Source organism: Catharus ustulatus, chromosome 4 (assembly GCF_009819885.2).
Source record: "Catharus ustulatus isolate bCatUst1 chromosome 4, bCatUst1.pri.v2, whole genome shotgun sequence".
In the NCBI taxonomy this organism is placed as follows: Eukaryota; Metazoa; Chordata; class Aves; order Passeriformes; family Turdidae; genus Catharus; species Catharus ustulatus.
In genome coordinates, this window is record NC_046224.1 from 25,417,219 (window position 1) to 25,435,254 (window position 18,036).

The following is an 18,036-nucleotide window of genomic DNA, read 5'->3' on the forward strand; positions in this document are numbered from 1 at the left end:
TTTTGTTCATCATCTGCTGCTCATTCCAACCCTGAAACTTAAGAATAAATCACCTCTTGTCTTGATATATCCCTTTTTTTCTACCCTCCTTGGCACAGCTCTGCCGTGGAGCTGTTAACTTGGTTCCTCTCTGTCCCAGTATGGGAGGGCTTCTCTCCTTCTTCACCTCTCCCCCAGCTGAGGAATTGTTTCTGCCTTGACCTGTGGTTCCTTTGCCAACTACGGCTCATTAGTTCATTTAATTATTTTTCTAGGTTTTTAAGCATTCTGCTGTCTCTAGGTCTAGAGCAGCTGTTTCCCTTCTTCTTGTCCCTATACTTTAACCTTGGTCACTCTAAAAAATATCTGATCATCCTAGCATTGCTTTTGCTTCCACTCTCCAAACCTTTGTCAGGGCAAGGCTGAGGTATGGCCATGCCCGTATGAGGTCTCAGGCATGTGAACTGGCTGAGGTAATTAGATCTATGTGGGCAATCACTGAATTATCAAAATGTGACAGCTGGACTTTCGGTGGCTGTTATTGCCTCTGTCCCATAATTGCAAAGAGGGTAAGCCAGGAAGAGAATATGAAGAAAACATGGGGGCTTTATCCTTATGAAAAGTGACTGTCATTTTCTTTGGTTTTGTCTCAATGGCGGTTATGTATTTTCCTGTTCTATTGCTGACAGTCTTAGGGCAGTTGGGTGGCAGGGATGGTTTTTCTTCATTTTGCCAAGAGATGTTGGCAATCTGCCATCCTGAAATTTGCTTCCTACAGTGTTTGCCCATCTACTACATTCCTGTGCTGCAGAATAGGGTCTCCTTCTCAGCACTGTACTGAGAACCTACTAATGTATGTGAAAGACGATGCTGCAGCTGAATCTGCCTGCTAAAACGGGTTGCACACTGTTGAGCTGTATTAGATTTTTAACATTTCCACAAGTTCCTCCAAAGCTGTCTAGTTCAGAGCAGTTGCAGGAGTGTGCCTGCTGTGCCCCTTCAGAGCTTGAAGTTGCAGCTTTTGCTTCATTACAATGTGAGCTTGAGATGCAGCTTAAGTGTTGCCCTACTTTAACTCTGGCCTACGCATGAATCTCTTGCCTGAGGTAAGTGGTTCTTTTAAATTCATGCTAAGAGACCTGTAAAGCCACAGAGGCTGAAGTTTGAGTGCTGCTGATATCCCAGCTGATAATGCAGAGGAGTTGCAGTTAATTTTTGCCCTAGTAGTCCTCTTACCATGAAGTGAGAGTAGTCCCGCTGCAGAGTAACTGGAGAGTTGTGCAGAGAACATGAGCCAAGTCTTTGGTGGAGATTGCGTGATAGTGGGAGAAAGCAGAGATAAGGGTTTTCATGGGAACCATGAAACCACCTTTATGGCATTATGGTTTTGGGACAGAGAATGCAGATACTGTGGCAGATTAGGGTGAATGAACATGAATTATTTTTGTAGAGGTCACAGAAAGCTGATGAAAGAGCAGGTATCTTGATCATGCAGACAGTGGAACCAGAGAAAGCCCTCAGTTGTTGTCCTGGGATTTCAGCTGCTGTGGCTTGTTGTAGAACTCGCTGGGAGTTGAAAGTAGCCTGCAGGAAAGGGATTTGGACTGAGCCATGTCATCCTTTATTCTGTTCTTCTGACTCTGGGAGAGAAGTGTGGGTGGCAGTTATCTTATGTGCCCATGGCAGACCTCTGTGCCCATGTCCCGGGACTCTGTGAGAACAAAAATATTTCCAGAATTTTTCTCTCTCTTGCTTTCTCGAAACTAGATAGGTTTCAAAAATCACAGTCAAAATCTAGGTGTGTGCTGCCCTTTACTATTTTTGTCCTAGTATGAGGCAGAACGTGATGTGAAGACTGCCATTGAGCTACCGTAGTCTTAACGTACCTCTTTCTGTTCTCCACCACAACCTTATACTTTTCCACTTAAGCCACTGGAGAAGGGACACAGCAATAACTAGCACCTCTGCCTCCAGACAAGTAGTCCCTGGGGCCCCCCCCCTACATTAAAGCATGACTTGCTGCTGTCACCATTCATTTAGCCTGTCTTGACTCTCCTCTTTCAGGGTAAACTGCATCATTTTTGCCAAACCTCAGCTTTACATGCTATTTCTGGATCCTTTCTGTGCACTCAGCAAATGCACCAAACTCTTAACTGCAGCACTTCTGGTATTTTGCTCTTGAATATCTTTAGAGTTGTCTGACTTTGAGATTTTTATTTTTTTATCTTCTAATGGGAATGGGGAAAAACCAGGATTCATCATCTAAAGCTGACCAGGTGGGTGAGATTTTGAACTGAGGCCTGCAGAAATTAATGGACAGATGTAATTGTATAATGAAATTATCTTTGTAGATTTATGCTGAAAGTGTCATATTTTGTATATTGCTGTGCTGGAACTGTTTCCAGATGACTTCCTGAGATTTATTTGATGACCTGCTGTTGTGGCAGCTAAAGGTCCTGCCTGCATGATGTTCTCCAATTCCTCAGTTCCTGCCAGTAATACAGTCTCAAATTCAGCTATCACACATAAACACTGCTGCCTGTTTATTTATCTCTTACTTTCATTCAATTAAGAATTTTGTTTAGTATTTTGATGTGTTTTGCCTGTTGCTTACAGAGTTACAGGGTGTGGGCAGGTGCTTTGCTATTCTGATACCACTAAGCTGTGCAGGGAGTGCTCTCACTCTTGTGTCAGAACAGCAGAATGCTGTCCCAGAAAACCTTTCCCCCAAATTCTGCTTTTGTTTGTGTAGCTGGGAAGCCATACCACTCTAAAGAAGGGATAAATTTAAGTTCATAATAGCATAATTTATTGTGTGGCCACTCGTTAACTTGGAACAAGTACCTTATTCTATTTTAGTTTGTCACGTGGAGGCAATTTGATAAGCTGCGAGGCGAAGTGGGGAGGAAAGTCCATACCAAAAGTGTCTGTGTTACAATTTGAGTGCTCTAGATGAGTAAGACACACAGCCACGTTCTAAAATGTTCTGCGATGGTTGATCATATTCTCCCTTCGCCCCAGGCAAAGGTGGGGTAGAACATGCTGGCTCAAACCCTTGTTGAAAGTGGTTTAGCCCATGAGCCATTTACTGGGATAGATTGGGAATGCATGTGGCATTTCCAACAGCCCCACGTGGCCATATGCTGGTGGGTTTAAGGTAATGGCAGAACTGTGCTTACACTAAAGGAATCGTCAGTGTGGTCCAGCCCATTTGTGATTCATTCAATTAAAAATACTTGGTGAGAGTATGTCTGATACTACCATCTGGTGACTTTTAATAATATTTATTCTTAGGAAGGTGGTTCTTTAATTAAGGAATTAACCTTAATTTTTGTAGGCTTAGCATAGATCTGAAGAAATGCTCAGAATTAAGCTGCTCTATTTCTAGAAGAGTCAAGTCTTTCTTTTTTGGGTCTCCCTGTTGTCCCCTTAAGAATCAGCTAATTGAACTGCTCTTGCTTGTTAAGTGAAAAACCAAGTGGGAGCATGAGAGACAGAATGGGCAAAGCTTTTTCTCTGATTGAGGTTCTGGAACAGCCTCTGAAGTGAAGGAAAACTGCCTCCACTCTATTCTTTTTGCTTCCTCTTTGTCCACTGCCCCCAAAGGAATATGCAAAGGCAGTGTGGCTGTCATGTAATGTCTAAACTACCAAGAGAAAACTCCTTGTCTTCTTTGATGTTGAAATTCTGCATCTGGACACCTTTTTGTTTCTCATGTAAGGAGCAAAAAGTATTTTGATGGACATGTAGCATTACCAAGATCAGTGCTTATATAAGTGGTCCCAAAAGAAAACTGTGATACGATCACCTTCATTATCAAGTGTCTTAGCCCAGAAGTGTACTTATTTACTTCCTGAAGCAGTGCCAAGTGTTTAGAGTTCCTTGAAGGAAGGCCCAGACACAAGCCACAGATAATTTTTTTTTTTCTGGAAAATCTGTGTGTACTTTCTTTCCCCCTTTTGTACTCTGCCTTTAGTAATAACTAAGGTGATGGAACCTGTCTGGTTTTAAAAGCTTATTTTGGACTTGCTGCATGTTATGTTCAGGATTTGTCTCAAGATTGTATAATTAAAACCTGTTCTATAATGCATGTAAAGCAATGGATTGGGGCAGAAAGGAAAGCTGAAGTTGTGTCTTCTGTATGTTACTGGTGTCTCAAGTCTACTGGCAGGTTTATTTTGCAACTTAATCACTAATAGATTCTTGTGAGTTATTGTTCTGTTAAAGTGCCTTGCTGGGAGCCAGTTTGTTAGTGTTGTGAATAAAACCTCAGCTCTGGGAACATAGTCTTTGACAGGGGATTTTTCAAACTTCAGATGAGTGTTCATCACTGCCTTACACTTTCCCTTTGTAGTAATTTAGAGGTAAACTTTGGGCAATCTGCGTTTTGCTTGAATTAACTTGAGTCCTTGTCTGGCCGCTGAAGTTGTCTGGGCAAGATCTATACTTCCGACTTAAGGAAGACTCTGCCTAAAAATCCTGACTTTAGGATTGAGAGTGTTTGTCTCTCTTGACAGCCATGATGGTTGGGTGTTGGAAGAGCTTGGTGTTTTTGGTTGGGGAAGATCCAGGCTTGTGATTTCATGAGTCCACTTTGGTATATAGGTTTCTAGAGCTTGCTAATGTTACCCTTCTTCGGATGGCTGTAAGAAAGCTAAACAAAACTAAAAATACCAATTTCTCAGCAGACAGAGGTCTTGCAACCTGTTCCTTAAGCAGACTCACTTCGTATTGTTGTTCTGCCTCTTTTTTTCCATGTCCTTCCCTAAAGCAGAGTTTGTTGAGGCTTTGAAAATTAGAGGTAGTTAAGAAGTAATGACTTCTAATTCTGACCTGTTCTCCTCTTATGTTGTGTATTTGTAATTGTTTTTTAAAACTGTTCTAGTTTTCCAGTCTAGACAAACCATTAATATTTAACAGCTACGTGTAGATGATGCAGTGAAGACCTAAGGGCAGTAACAGGATGCAGGTATCTTATGTCCACACTTTAGAGTGTGTATGGTGCCTGCTGTTAAGCCACTTTAGATTGGTTTCAGGACTACAGAGCTTCATTGGAGAGTGTTTAGTACAGTAGAAAAAGATAGACTCGGGAGATCTCCGGCACTTGGAGGAGAAAAGGCATGACCAGGAGCTGCTTCAGAGCTCCAGTTTTATTAAGTACTATCTTTGGAATTTTTGTCTCTCCTTTTTAATTTTTTTTTTTTAATTTTAAATTGTGCATTTTCTCCATGAAAACCGGATGTGTAATGACTAAAGCTTCACTGTCTGCCTGAGGTATTTCCTTGGCAGAAACAGCAAATATGATGGGGCAATCTTTGCTGCTTTACATTTTTGCTGCTTTCTTTAGCTTTAGGTTCCTTGGGCCTTTTGCCAGGGGGCTTCTACTTTCCTTGGATTCAAAGTGTATTTTTGGTAATTTCATTTGTGTTAATGTGTTTTTGGACTATTAAACCTAATGAACATGAGGATTCAGTAGCACTAACTAATTAGACAGAGTTTCAGGCAAGTAATGGCTCCTATGGCTTTACCAACCCATTCAAATTCTTTCCTGTGATGTCCTTATTATGCTAATCCCGCACACTCTGGTTTGCTGCTACTCCACATCCCCCAGAACTGCTGGTTTCATTTCTGCTTTAATCAGCTAGTTCCTGATCTGCGACATTTGCCTGCTTAACATGTTTCGCTTGCAGAGAGGGCTCTGGCTGGGTGCTGAGTTATTCACTCACCTGCATAGCTGATCCACCACCAAATCTTCTTGTTCTTGAGATCAGGACTTCTATGTAAAACTGACAGGTTTCTGAAACATGAGAAAAATCCAGTTTCTGCAATCACCCATGTGTTGACATGTTTGCTTCTACGTGCCATTTTGGAATATTGAGCTTTCTTATGCATGCTCTGCTTACATTTATGTTCTCCCCACTTGAATCTCTAATGATTCCAGCGTGAAAATAACACCGGGACCGTAAGTATGTTTTCTAGTTGTTGGTGATATTAAATCTGTGAAGAAAAACACTGAAAACTCTGCAAAACTTTATATTCATTCCAGCAAACAAGCAATAAATGTAGCCCTAGAGAGAGGAACAGGGACTTTCCAGTATAAATTCTCACCTGGAGTGAGCAAAAGCCACCTTTGTGCACAGAGCATGGGACCTGCTTTGGTGCAAAATGAGAATCTCTTGCAACTCTGTAGATGTAATCTTGGTGCTGTTTGTCTAACACTAGTATGAACTGGCTAAGCTGCTTGATTTATTTAGCTGCTATGGAAATCAGTACATACCCAGCCAGACAATGCATCCTTGCTTGCTGGCATGTTTCCTACATTTACATCAGTCTTTAAAAAGCAGAGACATATTGTAAGCTGCTCATCAGATCCCTGATGACCCAGTTTAGCAGATGTAGTGATTGGCTAATTGTTAAAGATGCCATTTTTGGTGGGTGAGAGGAAGAGCATCAGCCAGGCTTCTAGCGATGAAGAGTTAGATTCAGCGGAGGTAAGAGCTCTTTAGTGGGAGTAACTAGATAAGGCTTGGATTAATTTGTCTGGAGAACAGAAAATTATGCAAAAGATTTATAAATGTAGTTCATAAAATGAAACTGTTGGTGTAATTCCTTAGTAAAGATCAATGTGGGGTAATGGCTATATATCATGGAAATATCTCAGAATCCATGCTGTGTTGCTGTGCCCCCACAGTACCACAGTTTTTAACAATTTAAAGAAAATATATGTGGTAAATATCTGGAACTGCCATGGCTGCACTTCAAGCATTGTGAGACCATGGCTATGTTATGTTCTTATAGCTGTACTTGTAATTGTGACTTAGCATGCTTGCTATAAACAGTCTGAACAAAACAGGCAAAGCAAACCCCAGGGCTGTGGTCTTGGCATTTCCCAAAAATGTTCCTCTGTCTCCAGACATCAAAGAGAGCAGTGCATGTGAAGCAAAGTACTGAGTTTTGAGAACACAGGGGAAAACTGTTGTAATCTCCATACCTTGCTTAGTACACAGAAAGGGGAAGATTAGGTAAATGCTTCTACAGTGGCAAGTGAAACAGTATCTCTAGAAAGAGCGATGGGTAGGTAAGAGCTGGAAATAAGAAAATTAAATGTTATTAAAAGAATAATAAAGTTCAGCAGTTACTGGATGGGTGGTAGTTGAGAGAGTTGGGAGCTGTTTGATCGATAAATGCACAAACATCAGAGTGGTTGGTTTTTTTTTTTTCCCCAGACTCCTGGCATTCGAAATAACAAATAGAGGAACCAGAGCTACTGGTGCAGAACATGAAACTGGATATTATAGGGATAATATCAATCTGCAAGAATAGTAATCATGACTTTAACATGCATTCAAGATTATGTGTGGCTCAGATAGGGTATATGTAAAAGGTGATAGGCTGTATTGTATACAGTAGACTGTAAAGAAGAAAGCAGAATAATACTGATAATGTAGAATTTGTTTCTGGTCAAATTGATATGGAGAAGAATGGTAAGAGAGGTCCCAGGGGAAGTGCTGTGAGTCTGCTGTAATCTCTCACAGGATTGGATTCTGATAGAAACTTGAGGCTCGAAAATGATACTATTCCCTGTACCATTAAAGAGATAAATATTAGTAAGAGAAACTTTAATTTCTCAGATACAGCTTGGAGAGCAAATGCTGCTAATAATCATCAGCTCAAAAGATTTTGTCATTGTAGCATCATCACCTGTTGTTAACACAGTGAGTAGATTATTGGTGCTATGATTGTTGCAGGAAAACAAGTTGTTTAGGAGCCTCCATCTCCCCACCTTTGGATCGGATGATCACTATACAAGCTTTGATACATGAAGCAATATATTTAATGAAATCAGTGCAGCCCTGAATGTAGAATGGTGTGGTTTAGGGTTGGTAGGCTTTTTTTGATTGGTTGGGATTTTTTAAACATTTGTTTTTTAGAGGCACTTTGGATACAAATTACTGATGGTGTATGTAAAGGGGAAAATCCTCTAAGAAACTTTAGCCTAACCTTATAAAGGCTGTTAGGTTAAAAAAGAAGCAAATTTACAAAAGAGAATTTATCAACAAAAATTGCTGTGCCTTTAAAATCAGTAGAGATGAAATAAGAACTGCCAAAAATCAGGCTGAATTAAACTTTAAAAATGTTGCTAAGGAAATGGGTGACAGTTTCTCAAAATACAATTAGAGAGAAGGGAGGAGGTGGGGCCACTTAGTGTTGAGGATAGGGTAGTTAATGAGGATGCTCTTGTGGTCACAGAATTGAACAAATCTTTGTTGTTTTAAGTAGAGTTGGTCTCGGGAGCAAGGGCAATATTGGTAATGGGCATGAACCCACTGTAGGAGCAACCACACTGGACATTTCAAGACCCTAGTTAGTGCAGATAGGCTGGGCTGGGAAGCAGGGGGAGAGGGATGCTGTTCCTGGGAGTGAAAGAACTGGTTCATGCAGTTGCAGATCTGATAGAAGTTTTAATCTATCAAATAGGAGGGCTGTCATATGTTTAGAGCACAGGAAGTGAAATAGACCTATTGCTGGTGGGGAATGATCTGAGTAAATACAGACCTAACCTCAGCTGCATGCTAACACACAAATATTAAAGGCTTGGATTAAAATAAAAAATGCGATAAAAGGCAACACAGGTCCATTAAAACTGGGTTGTGCCTTATCAGCCTGTCTGTTTTTAAGATAACCAATTTTTTTACCTTGATGATGTGTGTTTTACATAATGGGATGATGTCTCTTACTATAGACAGGTTCTACAGCATCTGTTATGGTGCTACAGAAGAAAGTACTAATGAGACTAGAGAAGATGCAGTTTAGTGCTGGAATTGTGACACAGAGCTGATGTTGTTCTGGGTGATGTCTTTAAAAATAAAGATGAGCACAAGCTAGATCAGGTGCAAGAACATGCTTCTAGAGGTTGGGGAATAGCCAGCCTGTCATGTGACAGGAGACTGGAACAGCTGCTTGTTTGGATGGTTAGAGAAGGGAGTACATGAGGAAGGTTAATTGTAAGGGAAAGAGAAAATACGGCTACACCGTAGGACAGTACTGGCACAAGAACAAAGGAAAGACAGAAATTGCTCAGGAATGGCATTAAGCTGGAGAACACAGATCCCAGATATTCTAGAGCAGCCTTTTGGCTGGGGCAGTGTAGCTGTAAAATCCAGTTCTAAGATACAGTGTGATGAATTTTATGAGGAGTTAAGATGATGCTGTATGATAACAGTTGATCTGATTCTGTGTGTCAGGAGATGTTTTCCAGTCTTTGTATTTCTGTAAATTTAAAATTATTTCATATATGTAAGCATCTGAAGGAACAAGGCTATAATTTCATGACAGTTACCCGACTTGTGTTACTGGAAATGCATGGGCATAGTAGGTTGCATGATAATGTAGTGGGATTATTATCTCAAAACAGAATTATGGAGTGCAGTGCCATCTTATACTTGACTACTATTTGTTGCAAGTCAGTGTGCCATAGTAAACCAGCCGTTGTGGCCAGTCTTGCAGAAAAGTCAGTAGTTTATTACTGGTCAATAAAGTACCACTTTGTCCATCTTGGCACATACGAGTTTAAAACTAGCTTTTGTCATTTGATTACCTGAAGGACACAGGAAGTGTGATGTTTTGTTACCAAAGTATCACCTGAATCTTAATGCTGGTTAAGTCACAGTATTTAAGTTGCATCAAAAACTTTAAAGCAAGGCAGTTTTATTGGAACTGTAGTTAAAACAGCAGAGGAGCTTAGGCTGTGCTCCACTTCCTTGTTTTGTTTTGTCCATTTGATGGGTATTTATAGATAGGAAGATATCTGCGCTAGGATTTGGAAATGTTTTATTCCCCTGAGGCCTGGTTGGAAATGACAAGAATTGGATTGTGAAATAAATGTAAGGTTTTTAACTTAGTTAAGGATTTGGTTTTAAAACCTGGGGCAGTAATATGAAGTAGCAAAAACAGGCTGTGGAAAAGACTTTGAGTTTATATAAATTAATGCCTTTTCATAAAAAGGTTTTATTGGAGATACTAAATTGCTTGAGTGCATAGTAATGAGCTATGCAAAAGAATGAAGGACAGGCACCTTTTGAACATGTAGTTACAGAAAAGAGAAGGAAATAAAAAAGTATTGGTCGTTCAGAGGAAACCAGATTCTGTCTGTGCCCCCAGGCAGGACACGCAGGGAGTGCTGAGAGGTAGCCAAAAAGCCCTGTGGTGAGGAGGTGGTGGCATAATGGTGAGCTCCAGAAAGCTGTTTTGGGTCTGTTTGGGGTGAAATAAATTTGCCAAAGACAGAATGAGATGGAAGTTCATTGTGGGAGCCTCATCCTTTTTCCTAGTGAGGAGATCTAGAAGCGTAGCTGCTTTCCCATTTATGGACAACTAATTTCTTTGTCTGTGCAAATCTTCACACAGAAACAACAGCTATAGAAACTTGTGTTTATTTATTTATTTTTGATGTAGAAAATGTCATGCTTTATATTCCCCAAATCGGTCATGCTCCTTTTGCAAGGAAGGAGCGACTCTGCGGCCCTAGGAAAGATGATGAGAGTGGGCAACAGCTGCTATAATCAGTCATCCAGCTCATAGCGGTCCTTTTCCAAGGCTCTCAGAAAGGGCAGTGGGAGCAGAGGATGAGCCAAGAGCTGTCCTGCTGGGCTGAGTGGGTCATAGGGCTGTGGATTAGGCACTCTTTACCTGAATGACAAAGGTTTGTGCATGCAAATTGTGCTAGATAACGATCCACATATTTAACCTCTTGAAGAAAAGTAAATCTCAAGTTTAACTCTTTCTGAGGAGGAGGAAATTGAGTGATGATAGAATAGGGCAGCTGCCTAGAGCTAGGCTGAGTGAGCTGTTTAGTAGTGCACAGCAGCACTACAGAAAAGTTAAAGATTAGAAATGCAAAAACCCCTGACTTTATGCATTTTAAATGGTGTGTGTGGGGGAAATTTGGCTAGCCCTTCTTGGGTTTGATCACTGTAGCATGTTTATTTTTGAAACCCCGGAGGGAGGGGTTTTATCCCTGCTATCCTTTGGAGGAAGGTGGGAATCTTTTGTGGGCTTGAGCTGTTAACTCTTTGAGAACCCAGGTTTGGTCCAATGACAACCTGGTGTGGTTTTTTGTAGTGAAGAGTGAAACCTCATGCAGTTTGTTGAGAGAGGTCAGGCCCCCTTGGTGCACCCCCTGCCCACGGTGTATCTTTTAAGAATCTGCAGTGGGCTCTCGGATGTCTGGTAACGTGGCCGGCATGTGAGGCTGCTGGGGTGAGCCTGCTGGTCGAGTAGCTCCCCATCTGTCCCTGTCGGTCAGGGAGCAGATTCCTCCCTGGGAATGAGGAGGATGGGCTTCCTAAAATGGGCACAACAACTGGCCCTGCCCAGCACTGCCCCCTTCTCCCTGCTGCTCACCATCCCGTATGACAGAGTTAATCCCCCTCGCCACCCCCGTTTGACTGGAACAGCTGAGGGGGACAACCCACCGGCCCAAGGCTGGGGCAGTGGGGCCATTCCAGGGCTCAGCTCCCCCCGCCAGCCCCACTTCCAGCAGCTGTCCCTGCTTGCTGGGCAAGGAGGGAGGGAGAAGTGTTAAACGATATGGGCACACACTCCCTTGTGAAAGAGATCCCTTCAGTTTAAGATATCAGTGTGGCTTCTCCCCTCTCCCTCCCTCCTTCCCTGACACCAAAGGGTTTTACTATGCTAATCCCAGCACCTGTCCCTGCAGAGGACAGCAAGAAGGGTATGGTGGTGGGGGAGGAACAGTCCCATATGTTTTTCACTGTCCTGGATTGGGAGTGTTCCCTCTGACGCACCTAGAGCCCCGAACATATGCTCTTTTCAGATCCTAAATGCTGTTTGCTTCCTCCCATCCCTGGCAGCAGTGGCTGCGAAGATCCTGTGTCCCCCTCTTCCTGGCAGTTGCTCTGTTTGCTGCCTGGGAATCGCAGGACACTCCTCAGTGGAGGCTTGCAGGGCCGTTTTCAGTAGGGGATTTCTAATTTTAGGAGCCTCTGCCGCCTATGGTTGAGCGCTGCCTTGCTGGATCTCAGAAGAGAGGGGCTGAGCTGTGCCGAGCCAGGCAGCTCCTTTTTATTTTCAGCTGAGCTAGTGTCAACCTGAGTGGCCCCAGAGGCCCGAGCCAAGCACTGCGCAGGGCTGCCAGAGTCCTTCCCACAAGGCTGAAAGACGGAGACTCGGATTTGAAGCTTCCAGTCCTGTGTCCATTTGGCCTTTAGCTGGAGGATCTTTGGCTATGTATGGTGTGTATTGTATGGATTACCAATACCCAGTCGTCCAGGTAAGCAAAAGGACAGTGGCGACTTTAAAGAGTTTTGCTCTCTATGTTGTTTGGACAAAACTGGAGCTTACATGCTGGTTATGTAGAAGGACACTGCCCCAGACCTCTGCCCAGAGACTCTGCAGAGGGCTTTGAAGCTCCTGAACCAGAGCAGTACCAGTTGATTGTTTTAACTCCAAGATTTGTCTTGTTTGAGACTTGGGTATTTTGGTTCGCATTTTTTGGCCTTTTTCTTTGATGACTTTTTTGGGGGGGGGGGGGGGCGCGCAGGCAGTTGAACTGACAACAGTGCTGTGCTCTGCAAATTAGTGTGTTGTTGTGTGTCTTACTGTGTTGTCGGGGCACATGTGACTTGTAGGTGTGACTGCAGCCTATCCCACAGGGATGCTGAGCCACCCAGAACTCACCTCTTCCTCCCTCCTCCAAAATCACCCACAAAACCTCCCAGCAAAATCTCATTTGTCACATTTTTGCTTTTGGAGGTCTAGAGGGGGTGTGTAGGGTGAAAGGAATGGGTGGGTTTGAGAGCAGCGCTTGGGGCTGGGCAAAGCCTGTATTGCAGTCTCTGCTGGGGGAGGGGGCTATATTTGGAGCACACGTGAGATTTGCTGGCCCAGTGTCTTGGAGAACACAGAGGCTGTGTGGGTCAGGCTCAAATACTTTTGGAGCCAAGTGAAAGATGATGTTCTTTAGGCAGTCCTTGGCTATTCAGTGTCAGCACTCCGTGTCCTTACAGGCACCAAGTTTATCCAGAAAATGTGAAAGGTAGACTAGCGGTTCAAGATTATCTAAGGTGAGATACATCAGATAGCCACTAAATAGTATTTTGTTAGGTTACCTTGTATCGGGGGTTTTATTACACACATGAATAGAATCCACCAGCAGAAGTGTGTCTTTTGGTTGTTAAGATTTGTTCCTGATAAATTGGTTCTTTGCACTTGAAACTCTCTTTTTTTCTTCCCTCTGGCTTTGGTCCAGCTGGCAGGTTTGCTCCATCTAAACTTGAGCCAGCACAGAAATGCAGGTAATGGGATGTTAAAATTGAAGGCTGTGCTTGCTTAAAAAAAAAAAAAAAATAAAAAAGGAAAACATATCCTGAAACTTCCTGAAAGCAGTGTTTGTGGACTCCTCCTCTTCCTAGTTCTATGATTTTTATGAATGTTAAACTAACCCAAGCATTTAAGAGTGTACATGTAGTCTACTTAGTCAAACTAGAGGTTGGTTCTTCATCTGTGCTCTCATCAGTGTGATTTCAGTGGCCCTGTCCTTTGGCCAGCTGCATAAACATCCTTCTCCAGCTTCTTTTACATTAGGATTTGAATGGTAGGAGCTAACCAGAAACCATCGTGATTTTTTCTGTGTGAACACAGAAGAGAATATAAAAGTGTCACAGACATGCTCAGGTGGGAGCAAGGAGCTTTGCCTGGCATGATGAGGATCAGCTGTGCCCTGGCACTGCAGAAACAGACTAGTTAAATTTGCCTATAGTTATTTTAAAATGCTACTTCTACAGCACAGTTACAAAGTTTTGATGCATATGTGCCCGTGATGTATGAGAAACTGTAAGAACTCCTAAGTATTGGCATCTAGAGCTGTTCTGAATACATTGCTTTTGGAATAAATGCAGTAAGTGGAAGGGGTGATCTTGTGAGCTATGTGTTCTTCAGGCTTCCAGCCTTCAGCTCTGCTCGTGCTTCTCTGTTCTTTTCAGCAGCAAGATCTGCAGTTTGGGTTTTGGTTTTGCTTAGTAGAGAGTGGCAAACTGTGAAGGTAAATTCAAGTGTGGTTCCATTCATACATGATTCTCATGTAGGAGAAGCTAAATGGAGGATTCACCAAATTACTCTGCATGGCTGTGACACAACATCTGAACCCCATCCCTCAGTGAGGAAAGATGAGTTGCCCAGATTCACCAATTTTTTGTAGACCTTGTTCATTATCAGATGTTGCTCCTGGGCTCAACAAAGATCTCAAGTGTTGCCACTGGCCGTGTTTTAAGTGGCATGCTTTAAGCTTTTTGAAACTGCGTATCAGATGTTCATTTCAGCTGGTTTTGCAGCAGTGGGAACTCCTGCAGACTTGAGTTTCTTGTTGCCTGAGCACATCCACTGAAAATTGGGTATTTTCTCTTGCTCCACAGGAGCAAAGGTGGATATATTCCAAGCATGGGGGAGGAGATGCTTTCTGGCTCACAGTGGAAAGAGGGAGACCAGCAGTAGATCATGAAGGGAATTCCCACTCTGCTGGCACATGAGGAAAGCAGATATACCAACTGGGTAGTGGGAGGCAGTGCAAGAGAAGGTTCAGTGGATGGTTGGGCACCTCATTTTCCTTAAAAAACTCTTTCTGATGGCAAGTATTTCTGGAAGTTCCTCAGGTGAAGGCCAAAATGGAGGTGAAATAGTGCTACTTTGATTAACAGTAGTGGGATGATGTCCAGAAGGTCTGTGCTACAGCTGTTGATCTGGGACAAGAAGATGCTACCTCATGGCACAGACAAGACTGAGCGAACAGAACAGTGAAAATACCTAAGTGGAGAGAATAAGGAGATTATCCTGAGTGATTTGCAAAGGTCTGATGAATGAGATGCACAGTGCTGAAACCTCCTGCTTTGTCGTGTCAAAGGTTTAAGGAGGTCGATGTGTTTTTTGCTGCTTTTAAATGGAATTTACACTTGACCTAGAACTGTGCTTCTAAGTCTCAGGTTTGTAATAGGGGAATAATAACTTCTTTCCCTGGTTTGGCAACATTGCATGTAAATATGTAGTATTGTAACTTGCAAGTTACCAGAAAGGATGAGATAACACAGAAAAACGTGGACTCTGACTCAGGCCTGTGGGCTGCAGCCATGGAAGCTGGCTTCCTCCCAGAGGATCCCACACCACGGTTTGGTTGTGTTGGGCGGCTGGCCCATGGCTCTCTGCCTCCATGCACTGGTGGCATGGAAGGGCTTCTGGTGTCTTGGTCTCCTGCTTTTCACAAAAGAGAAGGGACTGGCTTGTGCTCCTGCTGGCCTGCTGAATGAGGAGAGGAAGGGTAGGGGAAGAAAAGGAAGAAGGGAAGGAGCCAGAGATCAGTTTGCAGCAAGTGAAACTGAGAAACTAAAGAGCATCGTGGGTCAGCATGGGCTGGCTGGAGAGCAGTGCTGTAGCAGAAGCCCATGAAGTCTGGGCTTATTTTTTTTTTAAATGTAAATTATAAATGGGCATATTCATGCAAAGAACACATGGGGATGCAAGGTGTTACTGTGCTGTAATTTGGCTGCTTTGCTGCTAAAGCCTGGGGAGTCTCTTGAGTGCCAGGTGTCAAAAAGAGATACATCAGAAGCACAACTTGCCTGAGCTGAGCACTGGATCATCAGTACAGTCTTCCTGTCTAACTGTGGGATTGGCAGACCTGTGTTCAGCCCTCTCCGTGGGTTTCTATGGGTGCAGTGTTGGGAAAAATCAATCAGAGCATCTCAGATCCCGTCTGGCAAATGGGGTAGCGGTGTATCGCTCTGTTTTACGGGGTCGCTGAGAGAACAGATGCTGTCAACCGTGGCGTGCTCAGGTGCTCAGGGCCAGATGCTTGCTGAAGATAAATGGGAGGGAAAAAAGCAAGCTGGGAAGGAGTCCAGCGGTCTCCAGGTTTTATGATGATAGAAATGCAGATCCTGGCACGGATACTGCTTCCGGTTCAGCCAACACACCGTGTAACCCACGCGTTCTCCCTTTTGTGGCAGGAGGGAGGTCTGTGCAAAACTGACAGCCATCGCTCCAGCATCCTCCAGCCGGGAGATGCTCTCTCCTGCCTGCTGAGGTCCAGGCGGGGGAGGTCTGGGGCGCTGGGAATGGTAGGTGCGGAGCAGCTCGGGCCGGCCGTGAGGTTCTGCCGGCCGGGACCGGCGCTGCACGGGGCCACATTCGCTTTTGTTCCCAGCTCACGTTTGCGCCTTCGCCGAACCTCCTGGTTCCCGGGGAGCAGTGGGGAGTCCCGGCGGGCAGGCAGGGAGCGCCTCGCTGGGGCGGGGGATGGCCGTGCCGTGCCGAGCCCAGGCGGGAGGAGCGAGGCGGGGCGCGGCGGGGGCGGCCCCGGCTCGCATTAATTACCTTCGGCATTCGGGGCGGCGCTTCCCGCAGCCATCTGGCTGAGCCGGGGGGGCGGCAGGGGGGGAGGGAGTGGGGAGAAGGGGAGGAACACGGGAGAAGAAAGAGAGGAAAAAGGGCTCGGGGAGCACCGCGCCGGCGAGGCAGCGCAGCGCAGGCACCCGCCGCCGCCCGCCTCCACGGGGCTGCTGCTTTTTAAAATCGTTTTCTTTTTTTTTTTCTCTTTTTAAAATTTTCCCTCTCCCGTGCTGCCGGCCTCCCCCATTTTGGTTTATGGAGAAAAAGAAAATGGTAACTCAGGTAAGGGTGGCGGGCGGGCCGGGCTCCAGCGGCTGTCCGCCCGGCTTTGTCTGGGCGGGGAGCGGGGCGCCCGGTGCGGAGCGGTGCGGGAGGGAGCCCCGCCGCGCCGGGAACCCGCGCTGGGAGCTTCGGGGAAGGGGTTCCTGCGGTTACCCCAGCCCCGAGCAACCTCGCAGTGCCCTCTAGAGAGAGCGCTGCGCGAGGGGCGCGGGTCGCCCCTGCTCCGACTTAGGCTAAACCCGCCTTTGCACGGGCGATCCCGAAGGTGGACGTCTTCTCCGCCGCTTCTCCATCCGGCTGCCGGTCACCGCGGGCGCCGGGAAGCCCTTGTAGGTAGCTGTAGGCGTGGGGCTGTCCGTAGCTTCCCGGGGGAAAGCGGCTGACGTTTCCTGAGGAGCGCGCCCAGCTGCCAGGGCCATCGCGCATCCACCGCAAGGGGTTTTCGTCGGACGGTGCTCGCCTTTTAAGGCTACTGTATGGGTTTGGATTTTCAAATTTTTTTTCTTTCTTTTTTTTTTTTTTTTTTTCTGGCACGGTATATGCAACTCGCCACCGGAGGGAGCGGGCAAAGGGAGGGAGGAGTAGGAGAGCGGCATCGTGGAGCTGGAATCCTTTGGAGTTAGGCATTATATAATGTCCCCGCAGTGCCTTGCAGAGCTGGAAACCTTTGGGGGATATTCCCAAAGGGGGTGGAGGGAAGGACTCTCGGAAAGAACTTTTCTTCAAATCTGGGTTTCACAAGTGCTTTTATTCTGTAGAGCTTTGCAGGTCTATAGAGTAGATGCATACTGCCTTTTTGGCTTTCCTTAGCTCTGGCTGAAACCCCCTTCACTAGCTCCTGCTGAGATCCTGCTTGTCCCACTGCAAGGGGCAGCTCTTTCACTGGTGCCGAACTCAGAATGAATCTGCTGTGAGAAGTGACACCCACTTTGACCCTTTCCATCTCTCATCTTGCATTGATTGTCAGTGGCTGAAAAATAGGTCTCTGTCCACTCTGAAGGTATCTTTCCAGGCTCCCGAGCCCCACCTTCTGCTTCCATTACAGATTCCTTTTTATCCGGACCAAGGCTTTCTGTTTGGAGACAGAAGAGCTCTGCAGAAATCTCGTGGGGCTTTCTGTACCTATATTTAGTTTAGCAAAGGATGCTGGAAAGCTGTGTCTCTGCAGTCAGGGTCCATTTGTGTTTTGCTGTGTGCTACGAGTGTGCCTGGTTAGATGGAGGTGTGTGCCCCTAAGCTGCAGGTTGAGGTGCACACATTTCAAAGAGTTGTTCTGCACAGCCTTGTGTCGCAATGTGCTCCCAGCCACAGCCATCACGCTTGGAGCCCGTGTCTGTGTGGTGCAGAAAGGTGCTTGGGTCACCAGGACCAAGTATG

At 45.0% G+C, this 18,036-nt stretch overlaps 1 protein-coding gene across 9 annotated transcripts in view; it reads left to right on the plus strand.

Annotated features, from left to right (window-relative positions):
* The window catches only part of RBFOX2 (RNA binding fox-1 homolog 2), a 170,104-nt gene that overhangs the window by 68,055 nt on the left and 84,013 nt on the right, over window positions 1-18,036 (plus strand). Inside the window, exon 1 of one of the 9 annotated variants that reach the window (XM_033057355.1) lies at window positions 16,461-16,659. The exons of the other annotated variants lie outside the window; for them this stretch is intronic. Coding sequence (XP_032913246.1) covers window positions 16,633-16,659 — 27 coding nt within the window. The 5' untranslated portion in view covers window positions 16,461-16,632. Of the gene's footprint in view, window positions 1-16,460; window positions 16,660-18,036 lie in introns of those variants that run through there. 9 annotated transcript variants of the gene reach the window in all.